Source organism: Globicephala melas, chromosome 13 (assembly GCF_963455315.2).
Source record: "Globicephala melas chromosome 13, mGloMel1.2, whole genome shotgun sequence".
Taxonomy (NCBI): domain Eukaryota; kingdom Metazoa; phylum Chordata; class Mammalia; order Artiodactyla; family Delphinidae; genus Globicephala; species Globicephala melas.
This window is the reverse complement of record NC_083326.1, coordinates 39,993,805-40,019,786: the sequence shown is the minus strand read 5'-3', so window position 1 is coordinate 40,019,786 and position 25,982 is coordinate 39,993,805. Positions and strand designations below refer to the sequence as shown.

General features: G+C 39.5%; 1 protein-coding gene across 36 annotated transcripts in view; it reads left to right on the top strand.

Annotated features, from left to right (window-relative positions):
• Positions 1 to 25,982, top strand: part of DTNA (dystrobrevin alpha) — a 403,422-nt gene that overhangs the window by 322,734 nt on the left and 54,706 nt on the right. For 21 of the 36 annotated variants that reach the window (XM_070047034.1, XM_070047040.1, XM_070047035.1 and 18 more), the window contains 7 exons: positions 1,985 to 2,070; positions 9,067 to 9,221; positions 11,963 to 12,068; positions 14,435 to 14,601; positions 17,434 to 17,558; positions 22,018 to 22,101; positions 23,804 to 23,893. In XM_070047034.1, coding sequence (XP_069903135.1) covers positions 1,985 to 2,070; positions 9,067 to 9,221; positions 11,963 to 12,068; positions 14,435 to 14,601; positions 17,434 to 17,558; positions 22,018 to 22,101; positions 23,804 to 23,893 — 813 coding nt within the window. Of the gene's footprint in view, positions 1 to 1,984; positions 2,071 to 9,066; positions 9,222 to 11,962; positions 12,069 to 14,434; positions 14,602 to 17,433; positions 17,559 to 22,017; positions 22,102 to 23,450; positions 23,670 to 23,803; positions 23,894 to 25,982 lie in introns of those variants that run through there. The other 15 variants (XM_070047039.1, XM_070047037.1, XM_070047045.1 and 12 more) reach the window with 2 other exon arrangements.

The window sequence follows — 25,982 nt, the reverse complement described above, 5'->3', positions numbered from 1 at the left end:
GTCTCCTACAGACAACCCCTATATCCACCCACGGTTGCTTAAATCCGCAGATGCAGAACCGCGAATACAGGGCTCTGACTGTAACATGGTCAGATCTGTGATATGAGTGTGCAAGCAGAGAGATCATTTAAGAAGTTATTACAGGGCTTCCCTGGTGGCGCGTTGGTTAAGGGTCTGCCTGCCAATGCAGGGGACACAGGTTCGAGCCCTGGTCCAGGAGGATCCCACATGCCTTGGAGCAACTGAGCCCGTGTGCCACAGCTGCTGAGCCTGCATTCTGGAGCCCGCGAGCCACAACTACTGAGCCCACATGCCGCAACTACTGAAGCCTGCACACCTGGAGCCCGTGCTCAGCAACAAGAGAAGCCACCGCAATGAGAAGCCCGCACACTGCAAGGAAGAGTAGCCCCCGCTCGCCGCAACTAGAGAAAGCCCGCACACAGCAACGAAGGCCCAACGCAGACAAAAATAAAATAAATACATTTATAAAAGAAAAAAAAAGAAGTTATTACAGTGTTAAAGCAAGAGCTGATAGAAGCCATGGCAGTCGGAAGGGAAAGAAGGAAGTGGGTTTAATATACAGTGAAGTGGGTATATCTGAGTACCTCAAACATTTATTTGGTTGGTAGTGAATTAAGGAAGAGCAAAAAATCAAGGGTGACCTCTTGCCAAAAATTCATTTCTGGGTAACTAGGTACATGGTGATTCTGACAACCCAAAGAGGGACTGTAGGAGGAAGAGCAGGTTAGTAGTTTAGTTGGTCAGAGTATTACGAGAGGGCTTTGAAAGATAATGGGTTCTACTTTGAATATACTTGGTTTGATGCAGGATATCCAAGTGAAGATTTCTAATATGTAATTATGTAAGTCTGCTGCTTAGGCTTAGAAATATAAACAGGATAGTCACTAGCATATAAGACTGGGTCAGTTTTGCATTCTGCCTAGCTGCCTTCTAGGTACTATGCTAAGAACGACAGCAACAAAGATGAATAACAGATGATTCCTCTCTGGAGTCTAGTAAGGAACAAAGACACAATAATTTATGATGCCTTATTCTTCTAATATGTCAGATATCTGAATTTATTCATATAAATTACTTATTCTATATACTAAACCCTTGTCAAGACAGACTCTACTTACCTTTCAGCTACATCATTATTTTAAATAACTCTTTTGATCATTCTTAAGAGTAGCAACCACCAAAGAAATGAATTACTAATATGATACACTTCTGGTTCCAAGGATATAATAAACAGTTTATTCCAGCTGGAAAAATCATTGAGCAGAAATATTCTACTTCTTATAGAATGCCCTTTATATCACATTTTGTGAAGGACAAGTTAGTTATACCTCTTGAATCAACAAAGATTTGGCTGCTCTCATGTCATTTAGGTAGGAGAACTATTCAAAAGAGCTCTTACTTTTGCCCCTTTAAAATACCAACTCCCTTTGAAAAGTAAATGGATCACTTTTAAGGACAGTTGGCTTGTGGGTAGGAAATGATTGTTGAAAAAAAAGTGTGATGAAAACGTCTCCATATTAACCCTAACTCTTTTAAAATTCAGGAATTACCTGACACACACAACTTAAGATTTTTCTGAAGCCTTGTTTAAATAAATTATAGAAACTGTGGCATCATCATACATAAAATTATTTTATGAAACCCAAAGTGAAAAGAATGTTCTGTAATTTTCCTCTCCAGGTAAATAGCACATATTTCTATGGCTACCAGTCTATGCTTTGAGCAAGGGGCATAGACAAAGAATAACTTAAAGATTCTGCAATCGCTTGAAAAAAGGAAACATCGAATAGAGGAGTTTTTCAGAAACGTGTTGAAATGTATTCATAACCTTTTTAAAAATGGATATGTTCACATAATGCATGCAGCTCTGTTGTCCTATGGTTTCTACAGAACAGAAAATGTCAGACTGTGTTATTGGACGTTCTTCACATGACATCTCTTTTTTTCTATCATCATTAAACAGGGAAGGCCATGGTAAAATTTCAGTATTTGCTGTCAAAATGGCTTTAGCCACATTGTGTGGAGGGAAGATCATGGACAAATTAAGATGTAAGTTATTCTCTGCATCTCTGTTTGCTTACCCCTCCTATATACCACGTTTTCCTCTACCCCATTCCTGCCAGGTCCCCCTGACCATTTCTGACTTTCCTCATTCTATGAGAGTTGTTTGAAATATAATCTTCGTTGATCCTTGGATTTTGTCTTAGAAATGTTTTCATATTAGATTAATGTCAATGAAATGAATGTTTTCTTTCTACGTATGGATTATTATTTTTTATAACCTGTTGAGGATCACCAGTTAGACTGTTCATGATACTAAAGTAAGATATACATTCTTTCACATTCATTTACTGTAGAACTGCCTCACAGGCATAAGTCCATCACCATAGGGAGACGAAGACCATGTTGGGCAACCTTCCGTTTCTCGATCATCTCAAGTCAAAGTTCCCGGCACAATTCCTCATTCTTCTCCACCAATGCTGTTCAAATCACTGGGCACTCCAAAGTTTCCAAAGTAGACATTGCCAGAGTGTAGGCATAGGAATTATGTACAGAAACTACAAACTGAGAATTAACTGATGCCAATAAAGACATGATAGCTAGAGTGTTGAGTGATTATGGGCCTTTTGTGTACATTTTGTCACTAAATGTGGTAGTTTTTTAACCAACAAAAGTGAGAGTTTTCTGATTTGTTCACATGTTTTAGGTAAAGAAGCTGAGACATAGAGAGTTAATCACAGATGGTACCAGGAATTGAACCCTGACTTTTTCCCCGTACACCAGTGGTTTTCAAATTTTAGTGTATATGGAGTCACCTGGAGGGCTTTAAAAAAAAATGGATTTCTGGGTCTCATTTCCAGAATTTTTGGTTCAGTAGGCCTAGAGTGGGTGTATAGCGGGCAAGCATTTTCATTTCTAACTAGTTTAAAATCATGTATAGGTGGCTGTTTTGAAAAGAAGTTGCCATGTAACCCTCTCCCTTACCCTAAATATTGTGAGTCTGAGTTATAATGCCGTATGACAAAGAGCACTGTCGTGGGAATTGGGAGTCCCAGGTTGCAGGCCCAGCTGTGTGACTAATTTGCTGATTATTCTGTGGAAATCACTTCACTTCTTTAGTCCTCAACTTCCTTCTCCATCCTAAACTTGGGGACTTTGTTAGGTACCTGTAGGGTCTCTGTTGGCTGCAGGCCTCCATGACTCACAGCCTTTAGGCTCTTTTGTCACCTGCTGCCTGTCCGCTGCTGAATGTAATCTCTTGCTTCTTGATGCACTAACAGAGGAAGAATAAAGAAGGATACCGGGGTCGGGGTGGAGGGGGACCTTTATTCCTTTGGAATTTCCCCAGACATGTTCCAAGAAGAGTTATGTCATTGGAGCAGTAGATAAGGGGAACCCCACATAACCACACATCTTCCCTCACTCCCAGGAACCTCCTTTCATGGACCAGCCAAGTGCACTCAAGTTTCAGAGAAGCCCAAGCAGACCCTACAAGGTCCAGTTTAGTCTCTCTTCAGTTAGCCTGAAAGGTGTAAAACTTTAAAGACATCTACCTCAGTACTTGATTGAGGATAACAGCTAAATTAGAAGGTGGCAGAAACAATGTTCTTTTAAAAAAAATAACTTAGAGTAATCCCTAAAGCATTTCCTTCAGGGTTAGGCTGGGAAGAGAAAGTTTAGCAAAATGAACCAGGGCAGAAGAAGAAACTCCTGAGGGCCTTGCCTACTGACCCCATGTCACCCTTGGCCACTTACGCTGAGGACAGTAGGTAAAGGTTTTTTCCAAAGTCTTAAGAAACATTTCCAAATACTTATTCAATGTTAGGTACTTGGAGAAAAGGGTCCCTTAATAAAATAAGTTTGAGGAAAACTGAGAAAACCAGTTTTCTGCGCTTCAGAACTCCTCAGAGCGTTTCACTAACCAGGTTCATGCTGACCATCAAGGCCCCAGGTGCTTTCCATCTTTCCACTCAGCTCTCCTCTGTGTCAGATTTTATCCTTCTCCTGAAGGTAAAAGGGGGTACAGCAATTTCAGGAGTCACACCCACTCCAGAGGCCCCCAGCCCTTACATCTCATGGCCAGGGTGGCATCACAGACCAATTACTACATCAACCACTGCTAACAGGAAAGGAGTGCCCCTGATGGTCAGGGAGTGTTCCAGTCATTCTAACCTCCTGGGCTGAGAAGGGCCACTGCTTTCCCATAGCCCAGGATGAAATTTGGGGCCAGTAAAGCTGAAGGGGATGATTGTCAGGTAAGCAACAAATGACATCAGCACAGTTACAAAATTCAAGATTTAACTAAGTGTTCGAGCAGATCTTTACCACTTGTCAAATCCCTCAAAGTTCTCCCACAAGTCTGGGATTTCAAAGCAAACAGTGTAACTGCTCCAGTGCTGTTTTCTCACCCCATCCCATCATTCACCAAATACCCACGATCAGTGAGCAAAGCGTGCATGCTTTCCAGGGGCCAAAGTCAATCCTCTGCAGCTCAGTGAAAGAAGTCACAAATGCACGAGTCCCACTGGAAAGAAACTGTTCTCCAGTGTGCAGAAATAAGCTTCAGAGAGTCACAAATTCTGTAGAGAAACAGACTGTGTGATCATGACATTTCACGGTACCTTCTGGCAGAGCAGCAGACCTGAACGTGCCCCAGTTCTCTGAATGAGGAGTCACTATATAGTTAATCCCAGAAAGGTAGTTTTAATGATTTCGAGGTAAGTCAGTTGAAAGCAATTTGGCCCAAAACAATTTAGCTAAAAGCAGTTTGGTTGGAAGAACCTCTCCAAAATGTTAATCAGAAATGAGTATCCTTAGTCACCAATATTTCAGTGATTGAATGAACAAATTGAATTGTTCAAACAGAATGAACAATGTTCATTGGCTGAATGAACAAATAAATATGGGCAAATCCACCCACAGACAGCCATGGTTGACTTTTTTTTTTTGACTTTTTTTTTAATAGACCTTTATTGGAGTATAATTGCTTCACAATACTGTGTTAGTTTCTGTTGTACAGCAAAGTGAATCAGCCATATGCATACATATATCCCCATATCCCCTCCCTCTTGAGCCTCCTTCCCACCCTCCCTATCCCACCCCTCTAGGTCGTCGCAAAGCACCGAGCTGATCTCCCTGTGCTACGCGGCTGCTTCCCACTAGCTATCTATTTTACATTCGGTAGTGTATATATGTCCATGCCACTCTCTCACTTTGTCCCAGCTTCCCCTCCACAGCAAGCGTCATGCTCAATGGTGAAAAACTGAAAGCATTTCCACTAAGATCAGGAACAAGACAAGGATGTCCACTCTCACAACTCGTAGTCAACATAGTTTTGAAAGTCCTAGCCGCGGCAATTAGAAGAAAAAGAAATAAAAGGAATACAAATTTAAAAAGAAGTAAAACTGTCACTGTTTGCAGATGACATGATACTATACATAGAAAATCCTAAAGATGACACCAGAAAGCTACTAGAACTAATCAGTGAATTTGGTAAGGTTGCAGGATACAAAATTAATGCACAGAAATCTCTGGCATTCCTATACATCAACAATGAAAAATCAGAAAGAGAAATTAAGGGAACACTCCCATTTACCGTGGTTTACTCTTGGTAAGTGGAATTGTGGGTTTTCTTTCGTCTTCTTTTGCTGGCTTGCATTTAATCATAAAACAGGCGGAGTAATGATTTTATAATAAGCATTGCCTTTATAATAAGAAAAATAAAATGAAAGGATATGGAATGTCTTGGATTTTCCTTCTTTAAATTCTAATTCACTTTACGCCAATATGCCAACTACGCTTGTTTGGCAGTTTTTCTATTTTTGTGCATAGGAATGAAAGAGATTTAGTTCATTCCAACTAGTCCCTTCATGTTGGAGAACACAGGGCAAGAATAGTTGGCTGAAAATAATTTAGAAATTTTAAAAAGCAAAAAAGTAGAAAACAGCAGAAATTTTAAAGCTGAGTTTTAAAAGCTGCTTTAAATGCTTTAAAAGGGACAACAACCCCTAGGTTGCATCCCAATTTCCAGTACTCGGGTCCACCAGGAACCAATATGCAGGGTGTTCATCAGGTACCCCAGGCAGCAGAGAGTGTGAGGGCACACCCTGCAGGTGTGGGACATAGCTACCTATACATAAACGGACCTAATATAATATATTCTGTTTCTGTCAAACTGGTTTTGGTCTGATTATAGGCTGTTAAGGATCTTAAGGAATTCTGAATCCAGTGCAATAAGCCTGGAAAGTCAGGTGCTATTCTAAAGCTTCTGGGGAGGGCTTGTTTATGGCAAACACCTTGTATTTCCTGAGTTTCTATTACTGAACAGGTTGTTCGGCCTCCAAGCTTACCTCCAGGGTAATATTTCTAACTTGCTGGCCTGTCTTTAATTCTTCAGTACCTCCTTCATTACTGATAGTTCTTTATACTTGGCCTAGAAGTCCCCTTTGTAAGGAAGTCTTCCCTGACTCAATCCTCGCTCTAGGAACCCTCTCTCTGAGCTCCTGCTGCACCCTGTACACCCTACCGCTCCTGTACTCACACCACCTTGTCACCGTACATGATGTCGTGTCATCCAGGATGCAACCACATCTCTGTCATCCCCAACAGACTGGGACCTCCCAGAGGGCAAGAACCATGTCCTGATTTTTCTGTATAACCATTGCTTAGCACAATTTCATGTTTATTCGGTGCCAGGTTAATTTTAGTTTAATAAATCAATGAATGTAAGTTCTTCTGAAGTATCATTGTAAGGTGCTGCAGGAAACACAAAGGTAATTTAGACTATGATTTAGAACCTTATAGAACAGTCCTATTGGAGAGGCAAAGTCTAAACATACAAGGTAAATGGCAGAAAAGTGTGATATAAAATTAATAATAAAAACAGATAACATTTCTGTACCATATATAGGTGCCAAGTATGCATCTGTGTGCTTTTCATCTAGTAACTAGCTTAATCCTTGAAACAGCCCTCTGTATTGTATAGATACACATATATTCCATGTTATAAGAATACTGCATATATGTGTATATATATGTGTGTATATATATGAGTGTGTGTGTGTATATATATATATATATATAAAACAGAGGGCCCAAGATTAAGGTACAAACACATACCATGTTGAGAGCTTCCTCAGAGTCCCCTCATTTCTTTTTAAAAACCTGAGCGGTCGGGCTTCCCTGGTGGCGCAGTGGTTGGGAGTCCGCCTGCCGATGCAGGGGACGCGGGTTCGTGCCCCGGTCCGGGAAGATCCCACATGCCGCGGAGCGGCTGGGCCTGTGAGCCATGGCCGCTGAGCCTGCGCGTCCGGAGCCTGTGCTCCGCGGCGGGAGAGGCCACGACAGTGAGAGGCCCACGTACCGCAAAAAAAAAAAAAAAAAAAAAAAAAAAACCTGAGTGGTCGTTAACAGCCACTTCCCTTTAATCCCAGGGACTTAGCCCTAGTCTGGCTGTTGCTTAGTAGAACTTTATCAGTACAAATGAATTTAATATTAGCTTCAAGTTTGTGAAAGGTCACTGTTGGTACCCCTTCTGCTTTTACTCTAGTTAGAGATGTTGTTTAAATTACTTCCGTGGGAGATTTGAAAAGCCTAAGCTACTTTTCAAAATGTGCCCTGGCCTAGAAAATCCAAATCTAGAAGTTCAGCAGGATGGCCAAATGACAGTTAACCACCCGGCCCCCAAACAAACAACATGGCAGCTTTAATGAGCAAGTACACTTACCTCTTCAAGGTTTCTTTTTCCTCCTTTTGATTGGAATTCTTGAGTTTCTATATGTGGAATTATACAAGAGTTTTGTTTCTGGTTTTTTGGGGGTTTTTTGCTGTTGGAAACTTCTTTTTTTGACTAGTTACAATGAAACATGAGAGATGAAATTCACTAAGTAAACAATATTGTGAAAGTGAATGAGAACAACGTTAATTTTTGTTGCTCATGTAGAATTGCTGTAGCTTCATAATTGATTAACTATTTTAAACACAATAGAAACCCTTTGTAAGTGGACTATTTAAAGAAAATGAGAGCCAATTCACATCCTCAAAACATAATCCAATAAAAGCCTATAATATGCTTAACATCTGGCTGCGGTGTAAAACAATGCCCCCAGATTACATTTTGACCTTGAAAAATTAAGTCCAAAATGAGCAGAGGTAGCATATTGACTTTACAACAAGTTTATCCCAGCAGCTGTGCTGGCCTAGTTACAATCTAGCATGGTGACAAACCATATAATAGCCAACCCTTTCCTTCCAATAGTGATCTCCACAGAGGAAGTATAGAGTACCTTGGGAAATTATGCCAGTAATATTCATTAAGTGCCCACAGTGGCAGAAACTGAAGAAAAGAGGCTCAGTGAAGCCAGTGGCTCTGCTGAGAATAATCTGGAACCCTGACTTTACCTCACTGATCGTCGGCAGGGCCAGGCTTCCTCTCGACTGCATGAGGCAAAAGACCCTTCCCCATAAATCAATTGCCTTCCACCCAGAACACTTGATTTATAGGAAGTTTCCTGCTTCTGTGGGAAGTTAATCAAGTGTTTTCATTGCATCCTTATCCCCATTATGTCTTTCATTTTTCAATATCTTAAACCAAAACCCAAACGTTTTAGTGACAATATAGACGGGTAAATAGCTCACTTGCTAGATACACACACACCCTAACATTGTCGTAATATTTTCATTGTGTATTTCAAAAGAGGTAAGCGTATTTCTCACATGTACAAAAATGCCTCCCGTCGAGTTATATATGAGTTGATAATTGACCTCAAACTAAAAATGTGATGTTCTCTGTCTTATCAAAATATGCTAATTTTATCCAAATTACTAGTTAATGCTGTTTGCCAGAATCATCTACAGAAAGACACCAGAGAAAACACCATGCCAGGAATATCTCAGCACAAAAACTAGTTTTCATATTATTCTTTCATAATAAATTAAATATTTAGTTTCTGCCACGTTTTTTGTTATTTGCAGTAGATATATTGAACTAAAACAGTGGGGAATCTTTATGTGATGAATAAAGATCTTTCCTTTTCCATCCATCAGATATTTTCTCAATGATTTCTGACTCCAGTGGGGTGATGGTTTATGGACGATACGATCAGTTCCTGCGGGAAGTTCTCAAACTACCCACAGCAGTGTTTGAAGGGCCTTCATTTGGTTACACAGAACAGTCAGCTAGATCCTGTTTCTCTCAACAGGTAGGAGAAAACTTGTTTAAGGAAGTATCTCTCAGTGGCTGCTCTCCTGTGTGTCACTCCGAGTCACTACTTCTTCATGGTAACTTGTAGTGTATCTTCCAGCTTCTGACAAATGACCTCTGAGTCAGTAACTGAACTCAACACATTTGGATAATCATAATAGGTGGTGTTTCCTGACCATGAACCAGGCATCATGCTAAGTTCTTTATTTGCATTGTCTAATTTAACCCCTGCAGCAACGCTATACCCTCGGAAACATTATTACCACCACACTATCAAAAGGGTTGAATTGTTACTCAGCCTCACATGAAACATGAGTCTGACCCAGCACCGAGCTTCACCAATTTAGCAAAGGAGACAAGAAAGGAATCACAGCACATGCCCCATGCCATCTGGGAGGCCCTAAATCTTCCACTACACTGGGGCTCAGAGCAACATGTTTTAACTGGGGGTGGTACAAGTCAGCCAAGGGAAGCTGCTTAGTTTGGGGGACTCTCCGTGTTTGTATCTCTCCAGTCATGTGGAAAATCTACGTGTCTAGAACTATTCTTCAGCACAGCATAGTGGAGATTTAGAAATCCATAAACTGAAGATCTGTTTACAATTTTTAAAAATCCGAACTAACCAAGTATGTCCTCTAAAAGGATCCGTTAAATAAGAAATCAGTGCTTAGCAGCCACTGAAAAGCTGCATTTACCTCCAGCTAGTAAACCTCATCTGTCTGTTTACTTGGTGATCTAAGAGGTCAAAGGTGGTGCCTTGGGCATCCCCGTAGGTCATGGATTTATATAGAATTATAAATGTATCCATACACTCAATAAGAGAAGGGATGGCTTGATACTTTAAGTATCAAACTCTACTGCCGCAGGGGGGGGCGGTGAGGAGGATGGGTTCTCACCCAGGAAGCCTTTCTGGCCTTTCCCACTCCCTCACCCCCAGGCTGGCTTAGATACCTGGCCTCTGTCCCCAGCTAAAGCATACTCCTCTTTGGAGTTCCCTTTCCCTTACGAGTTGGTGACCTCAGAATGGATCCATTCACCTAAGCCTCCTTCTGTACAACTTCTTCACCCAGAACTTCTCATAATCACCAAGTCCTACTGATTTCACCTTCTAGAATTTTCTCAGATCTCTCTCCTCATCATCCTCGATTGCCTGGCCTATTGCATTAAACCCCAAACTGATCTCTCTGCCCCTGGATTTACTTGTTTGTTTGTACATTTGTTGATTTTAGGTAGTGCATTGTAGAATCCTCAGGAAATATACTAATGCCTCAGAATATTTCTCATTAAAAGTCAGCCAGAATAATAGGACTTTTTTAATCTAATAGAATTTATCTATTCAAAAAAATTTATAGGATGTTGCCATTGCTCAAAATTCCTTTTGAAATATCCTAGAGACTGCCTATTATATAATCTTTTATATACCCTCAATGATGAGAAATTTATGTATGTGGAAATCATAGTAGCATTTCTTGACTTCCAGTAGTGATTTTTAGCCAGTATGATGAATGGTCAAAATAGATAAAATCATGTAAAGTACAAAAAGAGGCAACACTAATAAAAATAATAAGACCAGTTTATTTTTGTGCTTCATAAACTGGCTATAGCAGCAGTTCAAATGATGAAATTCCAAAATTGCTTTAATTGCTTCATTGCAAAGTCGCCCCAAGTGATTGGTTTGAAACACAGTATTATTTTAGACATATGAATTGTAGTAACTTTTGAAAAACTACTGTCTCATTACTTATACTTTACATAATTTATCTTTTAATTATAATGCTAATAACAACCCTATAAAAAGCTTATTTAGTATTATGAGGTAAAGCTAAAACTGTAAATATCTGCCAATAAGAAAATATTAATAGAAGGGTACCAAGACAGTTGTTTTGTGAATTACAAGGACAAGTGTAAGGTTTAAGCCTTGAAAAGGCACTGTAGCTCTTCAGGGCTGATTTCTTATCTAAAAATATAAAACTATCCCATCCACCTTGATATTCTAATTCAAAAATTTAAATAAAGTAGTGATTTTTGCATGTAAATTTTTTGTCATTCATACTATGGAAATATCATATATTAATATAACTTCTTATTTTTTCATTTTGAAAGAAACTTATAGATAAAATACATTTCTTTTCTGCATCAGAAAAGCCCAGGATAATGACACAGAATCCGACTGAACTGTAAGAAAAGATACATAAAGAAAGTAGAGAAGAGAATTTTTTTTTAATTTAGAGTGTTCTTTTCTAACAGGGAAGGATAGCTCCCTCCGAACAGGATTCACTCCTAATCTTGTATAGCAGAACCATTCACATTAACCACAAAATATTTAGTCCTTATGGAAGTTGAGGAGCTTTGAAAGGGAAGCTGTTCTACAAATTTAGAAGACTGATACGGGAATTGTCGAGTGTGCTGTGATGTACTATTGGGTAAAATTTTATGGAGAATGTCTACTCTCCATCTTTCCTCACCATTTTCATACTGTCCCTCATGTATGAAAATGATCCCCTCAGAATTGTTTTATTCCTTGTGATAATATTGACTCAGCCTCAGTGGAGATAATCCAGTCTTATGTAGGCTTAAATATAAAAAGCAATTAATGTTTTAAATTCAGAACTAGTTTCAAGCTGTTTATTTATTAGAGGTTAATTGAATGTCTTGTTTCTTCTATCTCAAATGATATTTACATAGCAGGTAAATTAAGATTATTCTTGATTCTAAATTTTTATGGGTTTTTTGATGCAGAAAAAAGTCACCTTAAATGGTTTCTTGGACACACTCATGTCAGATCCTCCCCCGCAGTGCCTGGTCTGGCTGCCCCTTCTGCATCGACTGGCAAATGTAGAAAACGGTGAGTAGTTACTACGGAGGCAATTTTTTTAGCCTTTATTTTAAATTGAAGTATAATTGATTTAAAATGTTGCATTAGTTTCATGTGTACAGCAAAGTGATTCAGTTTTATATATATATATATATATATGTAAAATAAAATATTATTTTCCCTTATAGGTTATTACAAAATATTGAGTATAATTCCCTGTGGTATACAGTAGGTCCTTGATGGTTATCTATTTTAAATATGGGAATGTGTATATGTTAATATACCTATAAATAACATGTATGTATATGTTAATCCCAAACTCCTAAGGCAATTTTTTTCATTACCGAAATTAGGCCATCAAATCTATAATTATTAAGCCAATGTCATTGTTTTAGGGAGGTCTGTTTAGTAGTTCTGAATTTTAATAGAACTAACCTGTCTCCCTCATCAGTAAGGCCTTATAGGTGCACTGCACAATTAGGACTGTCCGTTCTAAAAATTTATTAAATCTCACAGTCTACCTCTCAGTTACAAATCAGGTGTGGCTTAAAAACTTACTGTAATGGAAAGAGAACCTTAGTAAGGAATGTGACATTTTCTAGTATTTGTTTTAGGTATGAACTTCTACTTTTGGTATACCTGGCATTAACTATTTCTTCCTAGGCACTCCATCAGGAATAGGTGGAGGAGATAGAAAAAAATTGGATGGTTGCACCTTGCTAATCTTTAGTCATATGCTCCGAATTGTAAGCTTTCAGTGGTTGTAGTTATGTAAAAAAATGAGTAACGTAACTTTCGTCATGTGCTTTTGTTTTTATAAAAGCAAGTATTTCTATGTTAAAAGTAATTACTCTTGGCATATCCAAACTTAAATATAAAATATAGTTCAGAGCAAGGTTTAAAGAAATTTAAACATGGAACAATCCATTGCCTCCATCTGATCTTTAGATGTTCTTATTTACTATTTAATCTAACTCTGGGAATTCTCTAGCCTTAAATAGAAAATAATTTATCTCCTATCTCTTACTATAATCTTAACTTCTACACATATCTTTAATATACATTGGGGTTAAAGTTAGCTTATTTTAAATTCCCATTTAGAACATCTGGCATCTGCGCTAATTATCTCCCTTAGTTAAAGTTATAAATCTATCCTGTTCTGCTCATGGAGAAGATTTAAAGAATGAACTTACTAGTTTCTCTGTAAGCACTACCAGTCACAGATTTTTTTTTTTATGCTACTTATTCATCTGCTAGAGCAAAGAGCAATCAAGGTCCAGATCATGCACGATGAGTTCATATTACTGTTTTGCAGTTTAAGAACTAGTCATTTTCCAATTATAAACTTGTCGTTTCATGGCTTCTCTCTCAGCATTTCCTGTTGCAGGAAATGAGTTCCTTAGGCCCTGTCCCAGAACAGTTGTCCCTAGATTCAAGTCTCACTTCAGCCTTTCCCAGGAGGCAGAAAAAGGGAATATGATGCTGGTTCAGAAGACAGTGTGTTCAAAACTGGTTATGTCTTTGTTTTTACAATTTACTTTTCATCTTGATTTATTTTTATTTGCAATATTTTCCCTGGCTGGTTAGCCAGAGAAAAAGTTTACCGAAAGCATGAATTGTTCTTATTGTTGTTGATATCTTTAGCTCATAACATGCAGTTACTTGGATTCAAATCTCAAATATTTTACCTTGCCTGCTTTATAATTCAAATTTTCTGCCAAAGGAAGTTGTGTCTCTTGAACTATCTGACTTAGAACTGTATTCAGACAACTTATTCATCTCTTTGGGCCCTATCCATCTGCCTCTCGGGAAATTAAAAAAAAAAAAATCTGTTAAACAAAAGCAGTGTCACTCATTAAATAAGCCTATTAGCTACTCCATTTTTTAAAAAGTAACTCAATTCTCCCATCCAGTTTTTCTACTCTTCTTCCATTTGCCTTTCTTTCTTCTTCCTCTCCTCTTCCATTTCTCTGATATTTGCTCTCAACCCACTGGGCAATCAGCTGTGTTCATCCGTTGTGCTTCTGAGTCTTCCGTGAGCTGTGCTGATCTCCTGGAGACAGAGAGCATTTGGGGGAAAGGCGAGCCAGTTTGGGTAATTAATAGTCTCGTAGTACAAGGGACGGGAGTAAGAAGAGCAAATGGAATTACAGAGATTTGCCCTTAAAAGAACCCCTATCCTCCATCCCCTTCTGTTTTTCCCACCTCCACACACATGCTGGAAAAGGGTAGTGAGAGTCTAGGAATAAACTTATTGCTTCTCTCGGCGAAAACTGACGATCATCGGAAATCATGGCGCACAGCAGAAAAATGCAATTCTTGTCGGACTGTATTTTTCCTTCTTCTGGCTCATACTTTTGTTTTCTTGTTTTTTTCTTCATTAACTTGCCCCTCAGTCTTCCATCCAGTTGAGTGTTCGTACTGCCACAGTGAGAGTATGATGGGATTTCGCTACCGATGCCAACAGTGTCACAATTACCAGCTCTGTCAGGACTGCTTCTGGAGGGGACATGCCGGTGGTTCCCATAGCAACCAGCACCAAATGAAAGAGTACACGTCCTGGGTAAGGCAAGATCCAGGCAATACTTACAGTTGGATGTGTGAGTGTCGTCCAGAATGCAAGGGAACGGCAAGCATGGTGACTGAATCAAGCGACACGCTTACCTTCTCCTCTCACATTCCCTCCTTCCCCTCCCACTCCCCACCTTACTGGGACCTCTTACTTATTGTGTCTGAACCCAGTGTAGCTTCCTAAGGCTTAAAATATAGGAAGACTCAAATGATATTACTTCTTGGAATACAGATAATTCAGTATCGATTTAGATAACAGCCAAACAGCAAGCACCTTCTGGAACATAATCTCATTTTCACAGTAAGTTAACGTTCTTTTCAAGTTTGGGGGTGGTTTGTGGGAATCACCTAAAAATTATTGTTAGTTAGATTCTGGAGTTGTCTTAACTGCATGACTGGAACATGAAGGAAAGACCTGCGAGCATGTGGGCTTAAGGATGCTGTTTCATTCTACTTTTTTAGAGGAGGGGGAGATATTAGAAAATCATCTTTTCATGAGCAGTGCAAGTGACTAACTTGCTGGAGGTGACCTGTGATACTGACCTGCTAAAGGTGACCTGCCCATGTGATGACAGTGTTCTCAGGAGCACATGGCCCTGAGTCTATGGGAGGAATTTGAGCCCGTGAGCTTGCTGTTCAGGTGGTTTACAGTTTGCTGACCTCTATCTCAGTTCAACTCAAAGACCAGATCCAGTGATGTTGTTCTGGTGCTTCTGTGAAAGTATTGCTCTATGTACAGATTCTTTTTCGTGGAATGTGCCATCAGTCCTGCCAACTCCTCTTGGAATAGTTGTATCACAAGAAAATGCAGACTTTTTAAAAGCATTTTTTCTATATTTTAATGTGTCTCAAATCAACCTATAGTCTTTACTTAAAGAGTAACTCATTTTATTTTTACAAAGGTCTTCAGATATGCATTTTAATTGAAGTATAGTTTATTTACAATGTTGTGTTAGTTTCAGGTATACAGCAAAGTGATTGTTATACATATATGTATAATACATATAATATATTTATTCTTTTTCAGATTCTTTCCCATATAGGTTATTACAAAATATTGAGTATAGTTCCCTGTGCTATACAGTAGGTCTTTGTTGTTTATCTATTTTATATATAGTAGTGTGTATATGTTAATCCCAAATTCTTAATTTATCCCTCCCTGCCCACCTTTCCCCTTTGGTAACAATAGTTTATTTTCTATGTCTGTGAGTGTGTTTCTGTTTTGTAAATAAGTTCATTTGTATCATTTTTTGTAGGTTCCACATAGAATTGATATCATATGATATTTGTCTTTCTCTGTCTGACTTACTTCACTTAGTATGATAATCCCCAGGTCCATCCATGTTACTGCAAATGGCATTATTTCATTCTTTATGGCTGAGTAGTGAGAATATACATTTTAAATCAGAATGTTCTTTCTAGGAATTATTATTGGGAACTGATATTCAGTGCAAATATATTAATTGTTTAGCACATGTCAGATTCTGAGTTCAAGTAAGAGTTCTTCACTAAGGCATTGTATACTGAGGGCTTGATGCCAGTTCAAATGCCACCCATCACTACTGGCTATATCACATGCTGAGAATAGATATACTAGCACAGATCATGAAATACAATTTCGTATAGAACGCTGGAGGAAATACTTTCTATTTTCTTATTGTCAGCGTCTTACCAATTTTCAAATATGTTCTATTCCAAGTCCTAGAGGGTTGGTGATTATAGACTAATCGTTTGTAATTGTTGTTTTATGTAAAGTCAGATAAGGAGCCTTTTCTTAGGGGTTTTGAACTCTGCAACTATATGGCAGGACAATGTCTTTACAGAGTAGGATCAGACTCCTCACGAGGACAAAGGAGCCCCAATGTTTATGGGGTGAAGAGCTGTTGTTACTGCTGTTTTAAGTGTTCTAAGAATTAAACCTCCTAGCAAAAGCCAAAGAGGGACTTCTTGGACAATGTTCCCATTACTTAGCTTTTAAAAATGAGGACAAAAGTCACTTCGTTATGTTGCCAGTTATGGACTCTGTGTGTCAAAGCAAGTGACAAAATGAGAAATCGCTTCTCACAGAAAGGAAAAATTGGGGTAAAGATTTATTATATGTGGTAGGCTATTTTTGATCACCTTAGCTGTGAAATTTTAAAAAAAACATTCCACTGGTCCAAATGAAAAAGAGGTAGCATGATGCTCTGGAAAGAACATAAATTCTAGAGACTCAGATTGAAGTTCCACTTTTCCTTCTAACCGGATGTATCCAGCCGCACCTGAAACATCTTGCCCCTGGATTCCCGCAAAACGTCCTACCCATCTCCTTACTTCCATTCCTATCCCCTCTCAAACCTTTTTCTGTTCTTAAAGAGAAGCAGTCCTTCTAGAATCAGGTCACCTCTGAGATTTAACCTGTTCATTGTCTCCCTCTGCATTTGAGATAAAGACCACAGTCTTGGACGCGGCTTATAAGACTTCAGTGGTCTCCCTCCTGCTTTCCTCTCCAGAACTTCCTCCATCTGGAATTACCTTCCAGTCCCCTGAGTTTTGTCAGAAGGACCCCTGCTGTTCATTAAGTCCCAGCTCAGACGTCCTGAGCACAATGACTGCTTCCATTTATCACAGCATTTGCTGACACTGTGCAGCCCGAGGCAGTTACCCTGATGGCTAATTCCAAGCATTCTGGTCCCAGCAAAGAGAAAAATCCTTGACTTAGAGTAGATTATCAAAGAAGATTTCCTGAATGAATGAATGGATATCTACTATGAAAACAAATCATCTGATGAAATGTTACATAAATGTTGATGGTTATCACTTGAACCTTTCTTCTTCCTTCCAGAAATCACCCGCTAAGAAGCTCACCAATGCATTAAGCAAGTCTCTGAGCTGTGCTTCCAGCCGTGAACCTTTGCACCCCATGTTCCCTGACCAGCCTGAGAAACCACTCAACTTGGCCCACATCGTGTGAGTATCTCTACCCGCCAGACTGAGGGACAGCTTTCTTCACTGATGCGTGTGCAGATCCATACAAAGACAATTAATTTCCTATTAGTTGTCAGGGACCAAGTTTTAAATTTTATTGTCTTAAAAAAAAAGAGTGAAAGTCATGTTATTATAATTTTTTTCATGGAGAGGTATATAGTACTTCTGCCCAGATGTACAAGTATGCCCCACTGTGTAATTTACCTTGAAGTGGAAAATATTCAAAAATTTTATAATTGTAAAATAACGATGTTATTGGAGTTTGCACAATTGGACGTTAATAATCAACGGAATTACCGTGGTCAGGAAATTTTAAAGCACGCCGTACCTTAATGTCTTGTGTGCTTTGAGTCCCAAATAGAGAAGCCCTCTGTTTCCTTTCTCTGCACAGCCAGTCATCTTAAAGATGCCAGCAAGCCTAGGAATCATTGCTGTTGCTGTTGTTTTATCCCAAGTTATATAACTTTAGAAGAATCATGGCCTGTGCAAGGGAGGGTTGAAGAAGGGGTATTGGAGGGGAAGTTCATCCAAAGTATGTGTGAGTTTGGGGGGCAAAGGGAATTGGCCCAAGGAACGGTGCTACCACCCACCCCTTCCACTTCCCAAAAGCCTCATGTCGGGGGGCCTGTCTCAGGCCTGGCTGGCTCAGAAAACAGAGGAGGCTTAGGTAGAAGAAAGTATTTCTTTCTTGGGTGTTATCTCGGGCTCAGAAGAAGAAAGAAGTTCATTACCTACTTTGGGGCACAGTTAGGAGTTACGTAGTCACAAGTGTCTCAGGAAGCTTCTAGAACAGGCTTTCCCCCTCCTTCTGAACTGCCTTTCATTGTGCACACTTCAGCACTACCACGTGCACTGCAGGGCCTGTGTTTGCCTGTTGACCTCGAGAGGTTGGCTGATGGGACACATGGGTGTTAGGAATCCACCAAAGCAAGGTTCACGCTTCAGGCGGATGAGAACATAACCCATTAGAGGCACTGTGGTGCATCTCAGAGCCTTAGGAAAGCAGCCACTCTTTCCCCTAATGGACATAAACAGATCCCATCAAACCACTGTGCTGCAGCACGTCTGTGGACTTTGTATAAATCCCACAGGGCTTTGTTTGGTTTACTCTGGGTGTGTGCTGAGGGTTCATTGCCCCCAGCAATCCACACAAGTCTGGAAGCATCCACAAACTAATGCAAACTGATCCTGTAGAATGTGGTTGACTTATTTTTGGAAATTTTGCTCCCAAAAATAAGCCTTAAAGTAAACCAGGGGTAAAGAAATCTGGGAAGTGTCCCAAAGGACCAATCACCTGCAGAAAGCGAGCTCATATGAGCTGTTCTCCTGAAGTCTTGACTTACTTCCCCATAGCCAGGGACGATCACTTAGTTGCTTGTGAATGAACAAAACATAAGTGAGAGTAGGTCTGGGCTCTCTGAGCTTGGCCACGGAGTGACTGTCTACCAGCCCCCTTAGGGGCTGGTAGAACCCCTTAGGGGTTCCCCCCCAAGAGAACAGCGTTCAATCCGAGATGATGGGTGTGGGGAAGGTAGGGAGAGGATGGGGGTAAACAGCCTGGCTCTAAGAGCTTTGCAGCAAAACGGAGTTAGGATGGGGCCTCGCACTTGGAGACAGAATTAAGAAGCAAGGCCAGGGAATTCCCTGGTGGTGCAGTGGTTAAGAATCCATCTGCCAATGCAGGGAACATGGGTTTGAGCCCTGGTCCAGGAAGATCCCACCTGCTGTGGAGCAAATAAACAGCCAAAAATAACTAAATTTAAAAAAAAAATGAGAAAGAAGTGAAGCCATGCCACACAACTTGGGTTCCGTGGAGAGTTTCAGGATTCCCCCAAAATTCTACACAAAATGTGCCTTTTTCTGGTAAAAGTTCCATGTTTAACCAGATTCTTAAAATAGTCCTTGAATCAAAACACTGATCTGTACTCACGGATAATATATTTTTCCAGGGTGAATGTCAGTTTTAAAAGACAAATTATACAAAATATTTAATTGTTGAAATAACACGCAAGAAATTCCGGATGCAGAGTGGCCAATCTCTATTAGAACAGATTTTTTACTAATTTTTAGCTTTAGACATTTTTCTATTTGTTATTCTGATGTTATTGCCCTGAACAGATATTTATGTTCCTTTTTTTTCTTTTTTTTTGGATGGGGATATCTAAGACTTCTAATCTTAAAGTATGCTGTTCATTTAGCTATTCTAAATTATCATAGGCACATAAAAGCCGCTTAAGTAGTGGCATTTTGGTGTTTTGGCATTTGTTCTTAGCTATTACATTGCTTGTAAATGTTACCATGATTAACTGTCTCTATTCTATTCAATTTTTTGCTGCCAAAAGGGATACTTGGTAAGTCAATAGTCTTTAGTGTGCTTATAAAGACTTATAAGTGGTTATGAGACACAAAACAGGTGAGAGATATGAGGCTAGCTTAAAACTAATTCTGCCTTTAAGCTGAGTGCTTTCAGTTTATGAAAAGAATGCCAATTTTATAAAAATGTCCTTTGCAGACATCTTGTCCAGAAAGAAAACTTTGCACTAGGCCTCTGTGACCTTATCTTCTGGAGCTATTTCTTTTTCCTAAGACTAAATATGTTTAAAATTCCCAATGTGACCTATTTATTAGATGAGGTACCTTGCCATTTGATTGTGGAGGAAATAGGTCCCTTTGAAAACTGCTCTTTGGTGCCAAGGTTAGCCATTCTGTGTCCCAAGTTCAACATTTTCGTGATGAACGTTAAATGTGAAGCCATTTACTAAGGAACTGCAATTTCAGCTTTGGGGTGACCAGGTTCAATAGAGTAAATTTACCAGACTAGTTAAAAAGCATTCCAAATCCACTTGTTTTCTCATTTCCTAGAGATAGAGCATATTAATAAAAAGACAAAAGAAAACCAGAAATGTTGTCAAGTTGATTTTTTTCCACTTTTTTCAAAGTTAAAATGAAGATATTTCATTCTGCCCACTGTTTTAAAATCTGATACACCTAACTTTTCAAAATTCACAGAACAATTTGTTTAAAATTAGCATCCTTCTTATAAAGTGAAAGTGTCCTGCTCAAAGCAGAATTAGCTTTAAACTAGTCTCATGTATCACGCATATCCTAGATAAGTAATATAAAACACTAAGCTAGTTTTCAGAACTTCGGCTAATATGTTCAGAGTAGATTAAATACTGAACCTGCTATTTTGACCTCACCCAACAAAGAATGTGTCTTTAAAAAATCTGAGAAATCAGTTTAGCATTAGGTTCTGAGAACCAAAAGTGTCAATGAATTTTTGCATGTAGTGCTGACATTTCATAACCTGCCTTGCATCATGTCCATTCCCATAAATACATTGGAACAAACAAGTCTACCTTTTTCTCTTCATTGTAGAATCCAAACTAACTCTGGTTTCCTAAGATAAAAATTAAACCTTTACAACTTTTTGCTCTTAGTCGAGTTGACACAAATAGATTCTATAGGCTACTGTATTCATGTTTCGTCTTCAAAAAATTCTGTACTGTCAGACTCACATATAGAATTAGAGTGAAACTAAAATTTCCTGACTCAGAACGCTGCCCTGCCCCATCACCCATCTTCTGAACTCTAAATTCCACCTGATTGTACCGCGGAACATCTTACAGTGAACCTAAAATAAGACTAAAAACAGCTTGGAGATGAGATGGGGATCTTAGCGCTATCATTTTACCTGAACTAAGACATCAGTTATAGGAATGAAAATTGAGACAGTGGAGGACAGACGTGATGCAGTTGGTGTTTAAGGTTGTGGACAATTCCAGGGAATATTGAACCCTATTTTCCTTCTCTAATCATATGAAAAAAAGTGAAGTTTTTGGGATGCCTTGCACTATATGTCCTACCCTATAGATCATCCAGATAACAGAAAGTCAGTAAATCCCTGTGGTGCTTAATTGTGTCTTCACTTAGAGCAAAGAGCGAAGAAGGCATGATACGATTTTGCAGCTGGGTCCTTACAGGCCCGGGTATCCTGGAAGAGGGCCATCGTCATGGGGAACACAGGAAGTTTCCAAAGCCTCAGGAATCTTCCTCTTTCCAAGAGGATGTAGATTCTGATTGTCATCAAGTTTTCTGAGCTTCTCTCTTTAGAAGTTAGTAGGCTGCCTCAAAATCCTCATTCTATCTGAGAATATGACTCAATGAATCACCAAGGCTCAAAGCTCATGAATAAACATTCCTGTGGTTTCTGGAGATCTTCCCCGCAATGCTTAAACAGACATTCTATCTTCTCAAGGAAATGTAACTTCCCAAAACACTTCAAGAATTGAATTGGAAAATGTAAAGTTCTGCGTTGATCCTGGGTAAGATAAGAACTCTGATCTTACCAACTCCTTTCCTTGAGAGATCGTATCGTTGTCAACTTGTGACTTTTATTTAACTTTCCATCCATTTTCCATTTAACTGTACTTTGTTTTAGGCCGCCCAGACCTGTAACCAGCATGAATGACAGCATGTTTTCCCACTCTGTCCCCTCCTCAGGAAGTCCTTTTATTACCAGGAGGTAAGTTCCAACCCTATTATAAAATAAACCTTTGGTAATGAGCCTTGATTCTGTGGCAAGAAAAATATTCTCCTTTAAGCCAAATGTAGAAGATTACTGTTAGAAACTAGTTTGTAAATATCTGTCACAAGTTGTTAATTTCATTCATTTGGATGTGTTTGAAGAGGGCTAGGATGGCTTGGGGAATGAATGTCACTTCTGGAAACTTGCATTTACAATCTATCCACAGTAAGAATGCAGGGTATATTTAAGTTTTACTGCTGACACACATGCATTCTGGCTCATTGAGAAAGTCACTTTTGTAGCACTTGGAATGGCCCATTTAAGCCGGGGAATTGGAATTTCAAGATGCAACGGGGAATTACGATGGACATTCTGAAACATCTCGTAATATAAAGCTCCAGATATAAAAGAATCTTCTTCTTAGTGAACTCTAGAGTTCCTGAGGCTAGAGGCTCAAGACCAAATTTGGAAATATAGTTTCTACATAAGTAATTCATGGATAAGAACAAGAAATTTTAAAAAAAGAGGGTGGATGCATGTCTCATCTTTTTGCACAAAGATCCACTGCCCTGTAAGCAAACAGGTGAAGCAGATACTTCTCCTAAAACTAGCACAATGAACAGGCAGGGGTCAAGAGGTACGCCAAGTCATTTGATCAAATATCACAAATAAAGCACCAGAGAATTATTTTAAGGAATACATGGAGAAGGCTCACAGGAAGGCAGAAACAAAGGTAAGGACAATTGGAGTGAGTAATTGAATGTAAGATTTCAAATGACTTTCGGTAGGAAACAAATGGCCTCATGTTTCAAAAACAAACATAATCAATCTTTTCCCTGAAGAGTTGCTGAGGTACCAATTTCCCTGTAATATCCTGGTACGTTCTAGTGAAGATTTGCAGACAGTGAGACTCAGAACACTGTTGATTTTTTCTCCGAGTTCCTGGATTTGTCCATCAGCAGGAACCTGAGATGAAGGTGTTCCCCATAATTGTAATCAGGGGAATAAACAGAATGGTGTTTCCCGCTATAAATTAAGCAAGTCTGTCACAGATAGAAATGGGAAGGCAATAGAACTGCATAACATCCACAGTGAAATCCTATGGTTGAAGCCCAGTTTGTTCCTTTCAGCACTCCGTTTCAGAGCCACCAGCAGATTAAACCACATTTTCTAAGACAAAATCATAAACTGTAAAGTCTATTAGAAACATGGGCCTGTGCCTCTATCTTGGGACGATCTGGCGTGATGTTAACAAAGATATGCTTTTATTAGGAAGCTCTGCATTCTGCAAATGTCAAGCAGAGATAGACCCCATCCTTACTGAAGGTCATTTTATATCATTTCAGCTTGGACGGTGCTTTATGATGGATGCGTCTAGATGGATAACATGGCTTCTTCTACTCTAAAATATTCCTATAATATTTTGAGCTGTTCTGGTTCCTCCAGGGGGCACGGTGCCCCAAAATATGATCATTTCCCTTTCTTCCCATTTTCAGTCCTTCTGGAATGTTCCCTCTGAACCTCAAGCACGTTGTTTAAAGTTCGCAGTTCTTCCTATCGTCACGGAGGTTGGCCTCTGGTTTCTGTTTTAAGGGTGCCGTTCAATAAAGCTGTGTACACAGAACGTCTTTCCTCTCTGAGTGGGCCTTGCTCTGTCCATGGGAGGTTTTAACGGGGTCTCATTGTTTGCATCCCTCAGGTTACCTGAGGGGATAAGTGCATCCAGCCCTGTGGCTGAGGAGCATTCGCTCATAAAGCTGTATGTAAATCAGCTTGACCACAGCGCACGGTCAGTATCCCAGCCCTGAAGCACTAATCATAGTAGTAGTTCCGTAGCTAGACCGCTAGTCCTACTTCATCACTAAAATCCTCTTGTAGTATGCTTTGGTGGAGATACAGGTCTTCTGGGGTTTCATGAGATTCCTTTGAGAATTTCCAACTTGAGCTGGACTGGTCAGCTCTTTTTCTCTTTTCCACTTTTCCGCTTCTTTTACTGATTTTATGTCTTCATGCCAGTATGTATGAGATGAGTAAATATGAAGAGTACCATGTTGGATCTCCTTCTTTGGATGATTCTCTGCTTTGGTACAGTTTGCAAGACCCCAGCTGGTGATTCCTTAGACTCTTGTATTAAAGAGCCTCTTGGAATGATTTTAGCGCTAACTGTGTGAGATCAGGACAACGTCACATGGTTGGACCATATTACGGTAAAAGACTTGAGGATTTACATCTTTCTGTCCTCCTGGGCTTGGGCCATTTTCCCCCAGGTAGGGCAGTCTGATTCCTATTAAAGTAGCAATTTCACAACCAATTTCATGCTCTTAGTGTTTAATTTCTACCAGTTGATAATGCTGGTGGTGATCCCCTGTTTATTTCTTAGCCACGTCCATATGCTAAGGTTGATGGAAACCATCAAGCCAAATGTAGGCATAAGTTAAAGCCCCTAATCTTCCTACAGTTGGAACTTAACCAAAGAAATAGGACCTAGAGCTCTGCCCTCACTCCTACCCCACCCCAACTGCCCCTGTTAAAACCGGATAAAAACTAAAACCTAAACAAGCCAAGAGTGGTGCTGGTCAGTGTTGAGGCTGCATTAAAAAAGTAAGGAAGTTTACCGTGCAGATACTTTATTTAGCCTGAGTTTTTGGTCTTTGGTATTGTGACAGATCTTACAGAGATAAAGCAGAATAAGGATGAATTGAAATCACTACTCCAGAATCCTCGCTACAAACTCCTGGCATTCCTCACATAGAGTCCTTTGCAAGCATACACTTTGATCTTCAAAAGGCACTAGGGCCTATCTTTGAAGTCTTTTGACATCCTGGTAACCTAACTCACACAAATTTATGAGGGTATACTACCACCATCTGCCCCATCCCCTGTTCTGATATCCGTTTCTAGCTATATCCTTGAGTCACTTTTCCCTTAACTTAAAAGAGGGAATTCTCAAAGGCACTCTCCCTTAACCCTTTGAAGTCTTCGTGTGTGTGTGTGTGTGTGTGTGTGTGTGTGTGTGTGTGTGTGTACTCAATGCTGATTAGCAGTTAGGCACAATATGGATCAAATGACACAATTCATGGACAAATTCACTTCATTCATTTTCTTGATCATAACTATATCCCTAAACCTAGATTGTTTTCTTATAAATGCATGAATTTATAGGAAAAGAACAACTAGATCAATGGAAATTTATCATTACCACTAGGAAGAGAACGCCAATATATGATGTATGATTGGGCAGCCAACATTAAGCTTATGAAAGATAGCCTGCCATTATGGCAAATATTATTGCAAGAGCTGACCACAAAGCCCTTCTCCCCCTCACTGCACACAGCATTATGCCTTTGAGCTTCTGCTGTTGGCATCAGGCCCCCTCTGTAAAATCTTAATTATCTTGCCAAAATCCTCACCTCATTTACGTGAGAGAGAGCTGACCAGTCCTTTCCATTTGGAAAATATTTCATTAGTTATGGCTATTATGGCCATTTCTTCATTAGCTACAATAAGGACATTCTAAAAATTTGAATGGCTAGATACTTTTACCTCCAGTTTTAGAAACTTCTCTTAAAGATTTTACAGATATTTTTATAAATGCAACCTCTCAAGTCTTAACCACTCACAAAAAGAATCACTTTGGCTATTATATCTAGCCAGAACTGATCACTCTCCCAAATATGAGAACATTGCTTATGATTCATAGAGTGTGTTGAACACAATCTAATATGCTATTTTCTGGTTTGTCTGAAAAGCATGTGGTTAATTACTAATACTGTATTAGGTCCAGGGGTGCCTATGGGGAAGATACACTGCCTTCCCCACGCACTTTCAAAATCCTGATTCTTCCCAATGCAACAGCCTTTGTGAGCTATTTTTGTGGG